This window comes from Thermothelomyces thermophilus, chromosome 1 (genome assembly GCF_000226095.1).
Source record: "Thermothelomyces thermophilus ATCC 42464 chromosome 1, complete sequence".
NCBI classification, from domain to species: Eukaryota; Fungi; Ascomycota; class Sordariomycetes; order Sordariales; family Chaetomiaceae; genus Thermothelomyces; species Thermothelomyces thermophilus.
The window spans coordinates 8,683,579-8,692,010 of record NC_016472.1 but is presented as its reverse complement, the minus strand read 5'-3'; the positions used below and the strand labels follow the sequence as shown (position 1 = coordinate 8,692,010).

General features: G+C 60.5%; 2 protein-coding genes across 2 annotated transcripts; one reads left to right on the top strand and one right to left on the bottom strand.

The window, feature by feature from the left end:
• Positions 1-3,385: 3,385 nt before the first annotated feature.
• On the bottom strand, positions 3,386-7,570 carry MYCTH_113066 (uncharacterized protein; the record flags this gene model as incomplete). The annotated part of the gene is made up of 1 exon (XM_003660425.1): positions 3,386-7,570. The coding sequence occupies one exon, from the start codon at positions 7,568-7,570 to the stop codon at positions 3,386-3,388; it is 4,185 nt and encodes a 1,394-aa protein (XP_003660473.1).
• Positions 7,571-7,691: 121 nt separating this feature from the next.
• MYCTH_2298852 (uncharacterized protein) lies at positions 7,692-8,207 on the top strand. The gene has a single exon (XM_003660424.1). The coding sequence runs from the start codon at positions 7,813-7,815 to the stop codon at positions 8,029-8,031; it is 219 nt and encodes a 72-aa protein (XP_003660472.1). The 5' UTR covers positions 7,692-7,812; the 3' UTR covers positions 8,032-8,207.
• The last annotated feature ends 225 nt before the right edge of the window (positions 8,208-8,432 follow it).

Below are 8,432 nucleotides of genomic sequence, written 5' to 3'. Positions count from 1 at the left end.
TTCTTGAATCTTTTTGTTACTTTGGGGTCGGCGCTGAATCAATCTCCAATGTCGGCAGGGTGAAGTGGGTTTTGGGGAATGCGGTGTCCCTACGGCGGCGGGTGTGGCTTCTACAAATAAGCGCGTGCCCCTGCCGATCATGACACAATGAAGTGGCCTTGTTGGGCGCAGGCAAAGGGCACACAACGGGGCGCTTGAACGGGCCGTCATTGTTCTAGAGCGGCACGGGCACAATTGATCCTTGTCTCGGCATTGCTGCCACCAACGGGGCTCGGAGGGTCTGGCGTGACTCCATTGTGGCCAACGGTTGATGGGAAATCGACAAAGAAACCCCCGGGCAACTGGTCAGCAATTAGGGAACGGGAGGTAGTGTGCATTGTTCCGCGTGTATGAGATCGGGGCGCGGAGGCAGGCACCGCAGGCGCCCAGTCCGTCCATCGCAGGAGCAGGTGGGGGCCGCCGAAGCCCTCGGCAGCCAGTGGGAGGTAAGCAAACTTGTTGTTCACTGGGGGCCTTTAATCTATCCGGCCCGGTCGGACCTAGCGTCCAGGCTGGTCGCCTATTTCAGATGGCATCTTGGCGGGCGTCTGCGAGGCCCGGTTTAAATTCAAACGCGAAGGATCGCCGTGCGCCGAAACACCGTCGCCCCGTCGGAGAAGAGCACCAAGAGAACCAGGTCGAGAGAATTGGGTGGATGAGAAAGCGCTGAAAGGCAGATGCACAGCAACCGTTCCTTCCGTCTCGTCCAATCCTTTCGGGCTTGGTACGAACAATTGGGACTGGAGGATGCCGAAAGTGGGGCACCGGAGACTGGGGAGGGGAGGGGCGCATTGCAGGGGCACGGAAAGGCAAAACTCCAAGTGCGGGGAGTGTGGGGACCCGGAACTTCCATCTGGAAACCTCATGTTCTCGATTCTTTGGGCGCCCTGTGAAACAGAGCGCCCGATCCAGCAATCGCAACACAACCAGTGCAACGCTCCCACACTCGACTCCCCAAACGATGCCGTCAGCGCGGAACCGCAGTTGTTTTACCGATCAGCCCATCAGCGTCCCTGAAAGAAGGCGTTTGATAATAGCCAACGATTTTGCGTCATGGCAACCAACAATGTCACAGCGAGCTGCGCACATTCATTGAAGCAGGGCTGGCTGGCTGCCTTCCTGTCCAACTCCGATGCTCTCGCCAGGTCGAATCATGCATCACGCTTTCATCAACAGAAAACAGCTGGTGGCGGGGACTGCCCTGAATCAGCTTCTCGAGGTCATCGTACCAGTTCGCCCCAGGCACAATTGATTTGTCGTTGCCTAATAGTTGCAATGCTGACACGACCACATTTCACGTTATGCTGCTCCGGCTGCTGAGCTGCGGTGCTGCAAAGCTTCGGTGGCGACGGGACGCCAGCCTCTTCGATCTCGTTCAGGAAAGGGCTGGCCTGCAGCAGCAGCGGCCTCGATGGAAAAGGGAAATCCTGCGTGCTGCCGTGTGACTTTCGAGTCCCGGAAACCGGCCATAGGATCTCCTTGCACTGAACAGGCTAGCCTAAAGGAGTCATGGCCTGCATACCATGCTCGCAGCTTCCACTTACATACTCCGAACGTACATACACGATACTACATGGAGCGTAAGGCAACCTCTTTCCTCGCCGCTATAGTTTCCGGACAAAGGGATCAACCTGAATGTTCTCCTGTACCGTCTTCCCGGGGGCACATGATATGCGGAAGTACTCAACATTGTCTCCGAGAGACAAGGAATCGATGGATGTGATCGATCCTGATCTCGCGATGAATGCAATACGGCGTTTACGCTGCCGTGCCGAAGACAGCAAGTCGTTGTCCTAAACTGATTACCTACGGAATAATCCACGTTAGGTATAGCCACTCTCCCCGCATGAGTAAGAGATGGACGCTGAATTGGAACTACAATTGACCATATCTTAGCATCCGGTGGGTCCCCAGAGCCCGGGTCAAGCTGACCTCCGTTGACGGTACCACCCTCCGCTGTTTCCTGGCTCACCTGAAGATTGAACAAAAAAAAAAGAGAAATCAAAACAAGGTACTAATTATTACCAGTCTAGATCGTGTACGGATTACATACATACAGGTGTGTATGTATATGCTTCGTACGCTACGACATTTTCAGGTATTTAACCGCTTCCTTCAAAGGAGCCCGCGCTGTCAGCCACCGTCCCACCGGAAGGTTCAGTGCGACCCACCATCTCTGACGGTCGGCGGTGTGACGTCGACAATGACATTCGGTGGCTTCAGGACGTTTCGGTGATTAGCAGGGTCTGCCTGCGCAGCGAACGAGCAATTCGTCGGTCAAACCCTGTGTATATCTAGTTATGTACTTCGCTTCTACCCTTTGAGGGAGCCTCTACAGACGAGAGGGCCCTTACAACTGCCTTACCTACAAAGTATAACTATAAAGTGTGTAGATAAACTACTAGATGGACGAAGTATGCGGTGACACGAGAATCCCGGGTACCGGGCACCTCGGAAAGGCACTCGGCACACAATGTTGACATCTCTTGGGAGCTACGTGACATAAAACTTCTCGGTATCCAGATCGCTACTTGTAGGGGTGCCAGCCCAATGTATATATGTATGCACCTGGTATGTAAGCCGGGCACATTTGCAGAGGGAGAAGTAGTATGTGGCCGGGTTCGGTGGAAGCGATCCCGGCGTGGAGTGGATGATGGCAGTCCGTAAGTGACGGAGCTCGGGTAGATATAATCCGTGCTCTGTCCATGGCTGACAAAGGGGGCGGGCGGGGAAGAGTTCAATCCATCCCGAATCCAAGGGTCTTCTTTCTCCTCTCGCGCTGGCGGTCAAAACGGAACCAACCAGGTGTGAAAAGGTTCTACCATATTAGTTATGTTCACTGGCGCCAATATCTCCAGGAAAAGAAAGAATAGTTATGAGAAGAAGGGGGGGGGAAAGCATTACTACTAGAGGGTAAAAAAAAAGGAGTGTTGTGCGTCTAAGTGTAATCTCCAATGGTGGCGCTCTGAACCGTAATTCCTTCCCCTCTGACCCCCAAAATCCTCAATGCCGCTCTCCGCAACCTCTCCATCCTCCAAGAACGTAATGCGAATCATCTGAGCCAAGGAGCGAAGATCCTCACCCAAGCCATCGCCAGCGCGTGTACTGTATGTACAGTACATACATACAGGCGTACTACAATACATGGTTGCCCTGCCAGACTTGCTGCCCGGACTCGTCCGCTCACTGCCAAAGCCATGTCGATTACACCTCAAACTACGCAAAACTTTCCTCCCTCTTTATCCTTCCTTAGAACTAATTAACTAGTACCGCCCGCTCAAAAACTCTTTGCTGATTAAAGGAGAAATGCAGGGAGAGGTTTAAAGGGGTATCAAAGTAGCAAGTATTAATCGCCGGCCCCGCCGCCAACCACGAAATCCAGACTCTCTATCCAGCTCCTGACCGCCTCCCGCAGCGGGCTTTCCCTCTCCCTCGCGCCCGCTAACCCAGCACCGACAGCCTCCCCCCTCTGGCGGTGGGAGTGACTACCGTCTCCTCCCCGGTGCTGCTCCTGTTCCCGTTTCCGTCCCTCTTCTTCCTTCTCCCCCTCCCGCTCCCGCTCTTGTTCCTGCCCCTGCTCCCTCTCCGCGATAACGTCCTGAATGATATCCTCCAACGCGCCCAGCAAGACCGTCTTGCACTGCGACCGCGGCACCTCCTGCAGTCCTCCTCCTACTTCGTCTCCCGCTGTTGCTGCCGCTGCTGCTGCTGCTGCTGATGATGATGAACCCCCCGCCACGACACCCAGCGAAGAGATAGCCGACACAGGTCCCGCCTGAGTATTCGAGCTCGCCCCGGGGGGAGGAGGAGGAGGAGGAGGAGGTGGTGGTGGTGGTGGTGGTGGTGGTGCGGGGCCCGCTTGTGACCCCGCCGTCCGCGACCCGGTTGGAGTCCCTCCGGTCGGCGTCGCAGGGTCGGCACCACCGGGCGCAGGCACCGCTGGCACGCCGTCTCGCCTCTCCCTGTTCCTCTCTCCCTCCTTCTCCCTCTCCTTCCTCCTTTCCCTCTCCTTCTCCCGGCGCTTGCTGGTCGACCGCGACGAGCTCGTCGAGTAGTTGACCTTGCTGGCGGCGGCCGTTTCGGCGATGCTGGTACTGTTTCCCGTGCCGACGGTCGCGATGACGCGTTCTACTGCCTCGGCCAAGACGTCGTCGAAGGTTACGACGGGTTCCTCGATGAACTCGTCTTTGAGGAGCACCTCGTTGAAGGACGATGTCGGCGGGTTCGATGTTGCTGTTGCTGCTGCTGTTGCTGCTGCTGTTGTGGTGGGTGTCGTTGACGAGGTTGTGGTCGGTGCTGGTGCGGGGCTGCTGGGCTGCTGCCCGTACTGCTGCTTCAGCCTGATCAGGCGACGGTAGCGTAGGCGCGTAACGGTGAACGTAGTGGTGTCGGCGACGATGGCCGAGGTGACCTCGACCCATCTCTCCGAGGGGAGGTCCGCTGCGGATGAGGTTGACGTCGAGGATTCGCTTGACGAATATGGGAAGAGTGACGGCATGGGCTCGGCACGCATTGACTCCTTGATTTGCTCGAGGATGCCATGCTGGGTTGGGAGGGCCTGGAGCACAAAGTCCGGGTGGTAGTGCTGCAGCCAGCCGGCGACGTTGAGCGGCACGTCTCCGTCGGCGGCGAAGCGGAAACATTGCTCAAATGCGTCGAGTCCGGTGCCGAATCCCGAGGCGGAGAGGTAGCCGCTGCTCGAAGGCGAGCTTACGGCACTTTCGAACGACGTGATGAAGTCTGGCAACGGCACGTCCACGTCGATGACGCCGTCGTCTGCATTAATTGAAGTCTTGACGGGAGATTCGAAGGCGCCGGTCGGGTCCGGCGCCCTCGGCAGCGCCTTGTTCACGGCACCCGGTTGCTCAGAGAGCGCCAAAGTAGACGCCCGGGGTGGTGGTGGCGTGGTGTCCCCGGGACCGATGGCCCCATCGTCGCGCGTCTCGCTCGCCGGACCGGCGGCTCCAGTCCTTGCCGCGCCCTCCGCTCCCGGCGGAGCCGTCTTGCCCAATGATGTGACGGAGGACTGTCGCGCCTTTGCCGGCGGCGCGGGGCCCCCGTTGTGACCGCCGTCGAGGGGCACGTGGGAGCTGCTCGTCGACTCCCTTCTGCGAGCATTCCACAGGCCGCTGATGACGCTCCACCTGGAGCCTTGCCTGCGCTCGCCGGCGGGGGAGCCCTGGGAGGCGGGGCTGTCGTCCCGGGCGAGCCGCTTCAGGTCGTCCGCAGCTACGCTGTTGCTGCTCCCGGGGCGGCCCTGGGCGAAGATTTCGGTCCGGTGGACGGTGGAGAAGTGCGGAATACTGGTCTCGGGTGTGACGGTCGCGGTGGTGGCAGCGCTGCTCTTGCGCGTGTGTAGATCGCTCCCGCGGATGGGCAGGTGGGTGGTGCGGATCGATGCGGCATCCGAGGCGCGCCTCTCGTGCCTACCTTCCATGCTGAGGTGCGCCAGGGGAGGGGGAACGGTCCCCGGGCGCGTGTTTTGCGTCTGCAGACTCAGGTTGCGGGAGTGCGACGGCATTCGCGAGCCCGTGCGGCGGTTGATCTTCCTGCGCAGCGACTCCTCTTTGAGGATGGGAATAACGAACGACGGGGGGGACTGCGAGAGGGTGCCGAAAGAGGCCGGAGTGCTGGGCCGGTGGGGCTTGATGCCGGGGAGCTGTTGGGAGGCCGGCAGGAAAGCAGACAAGAGGAAGACCAGCCGCCGCGCCGCGATCTTATCGTCGCTCAGGATGACGGTCCGAGATGGCACAAGCGTGTCCTCCTCGGAGCGCCCCTTCTGCTGCTGGAGGAGGAGGTACCGGCGGCGATACGCGGGCGGGCTCAGCGCCTGGAGCCAATCGGTATGTGTTGCGAGGAAGCCCGTGAGCAGGTTGAAGAAGAAGAAGACGCCCTGCTCCCTGCCGCTGGCCCACTTGGCCACCCAGCGGGCCTCTTCCCGCCAGATCGGCCACCGGTTCTGGCCCGTGGTCACGCGAGAGGCTCGGATGCCGGCGACAATCCGCGTCTTTGCCGCATCGATCTCGGCGCCGATCTTGCGATTTTCGAGGAGGCAGTTGGGCAGCAGGGTGATGTGCTTCGCGTTCGTCTTGGGCTTCTCGAGGGGGTGCCCGTCCTCGCTGCGCCGGCCAGGTGCCGATGATGTCCTAGCCAGTTGGAGGGACAAGGCCTGGAGCGGGTCCGGAGACGCCAGGTCGATCTGCCTGAGCATCGTGAACAGGGTCCCGGCGACCACGGTCTGCAGGTGGCTCAGGGTCCGCATGATGATGTCCCAGTGCTGCGTGATGGCGTCGATTTGGTCCTCCATGTCGTTTCCGTAACTCGAGTCGAGAGACTCGGGTCCGCCGAACCCGCCGCCGTGGCCGACCAGCGTCCAGCCGGAGCGTCTGGCAGAACCGAAGGAGGACGAGAACGCGTCCTGCTCGGCATAGGAACCGGGCCCTTTGAATCCGGAACGTAGCGTGGCTGGCACGGAATGGGGCGAGGGGGGCAGGGTGATGATGAGGGCCACGGCATACATGGGCGTCCTCTTCTGCCTCGGCTGCAACCGTTTCTTCTTGGCTTTTGCGTCCTCGGCGCTCTGCGGAAACGGGTAGCCCGTCGCTTCGTCGGAGGATCCGCCGTGGTGGGGAGGCAAATCGTCGTCCAGCGGGAGGTTGACGGGAAACAACCTAGTGATCAGCACCTTCTTCCGATCTTGGCTCCGGCCGGGGCCGCCTGGCGTGGGAGGGGCGGGGAAAGCCGAGGGGTTCTCGGACGAGAAGGAGTGTGAGAGACGGCTGGCCCTCACGGTAGACCTGCCCAACGAGCCGCGGCCGTCTCCAAGGGCGGAGCCAGAGTCGCCCGAGCGGACGTCTGAAGGCACGACGTGGACCTTGGTTGAGGTCCCCTTGTGAGCCATGAGCTCCGAGTTCCCGAAGATGCAGCTCGAGAAGGTGGCCAGCTCCTCGCGGTACTCGCGCCAGGCGCGCTGGGCATCGCTCTCGACGTGGGCCTGGCTGCGACTGTGGACCGAGGGCCTCCTGTCGAAGGCGCCCTGCCGAACCTTTGGGCTCCCTGGCTGGATGACGATGGGGCGCTGCGAGTGGCTGAGGCTGGGCTTTCGGGGGGAGGCTGGGTTCCGGCGCGCTTCTTGGACAGAATACGAGCCGGCGGTCGCGGAGGGGCGGTCCATGGAAGCGGCCGGGACGGGTGGGGCGGGCTGGCTATCGTACAGGAGGGAGGCTGCGACGGAGCTCAAGGCGTCCTGCATGATGATGATGCGGACATCGCGCACGTCGAGCTCGGTATCGGCATTGTAATCGTAGGCGTTCGTCGCGGAACCGGTGGGGGCGGTGGCACCGCTGGACAAGGGGTACAACTGGTTGACGCGGTGCTCGTACAAGTCCTGAGGGTCCGGAAAGAGCAAATGCCGCGTGTGGATGTCTTCTTGGACCGACTCTAGCGGAAAGGGCCGGTGGGACGAGGGCTGGGGAGAGGGCGGCGCCCCAGACCCGGAGCCAGCGCCGAGGTTGAAGAGCTTCCCGAGCATCCCAAGGCGTCGGCCAAACTGCGGGGAAGAGAGAGAAAGATGAGAAGGCAACAAAGAATCCTCGCAGAGTCGTGAGCGACGGTCCGGTTTAGCAAGGATACACGGCAGGGGCGCGCCGGGCTAGCATCGTCGCTGGTGGGGGGATGGCGGAGGCGCCATGCGAGGAGTACTGCAACTGTTGTAAGGTGCGAAAGGATCGGAGAAGCGAGAGAGGGCGAGGATTCGATGAATGACCGAGTGGCATGGCCTGCCGCAAGAAGGGCGAGGGGCCGGTGGTGGTTGCTGTGCTGCGAGGTCGCGTCAGTCCCGGAGGAGTCCTCGGCGTCGTCGTTGTCGTTGTCGTTGCCCTCGTCGTCCACGGCCTCGTCGCTATCGCAGGAGGGAGAGCCGAAGAGAGATCCCACACTGACGGGGCGAAAACGGCTCGTTTGACGAGAGCCTGCCGCGAGGATGCTCGTTGAGTGGTATTGCGTGGTCTCAACCAAGACCGGGCAGGGGGTCAGAGTCGACCAGGCCAGGGGGGTGAGGTAGTGTAGAGGGATCGGACCAGGGCCAACTCGAGAAGAACAAATAGGGCGAAGGCCCTCGCGTTGTCCGGAGCGACAGCGGACTGGCGAGGCGCCGGGGCTAGGCTTGGGCGGATATACTGCGTAACCCGTCCACTACGCAAGAGCGCGTTTCCGTCGTGAGAGCGGCGGATTCTGTTCCCTACTTGTATCCGTGTTCCGTATTAAGAGTGTGTCCAGGTAGAAAAAACACACTAGCGGTTGGCCGTCTGTCTCGCAGTTACGCTCTGCCCGAGCGATTAAGCGATTTAGCACGAGGGAGCGACACCCACAATGGGGAGCGGGTTCTTCGTTAG

What these genes read in the sequence shown, in the direction of transcription:
- MYCTH_2298852 (XM_003660424.1), top strand. Translation starts at nt 7,813, where the DNA reads ATGGCCTGCCGCAAGAAGGGCGAGGGGCCGGTGGTGGTTGCTGTGCTG.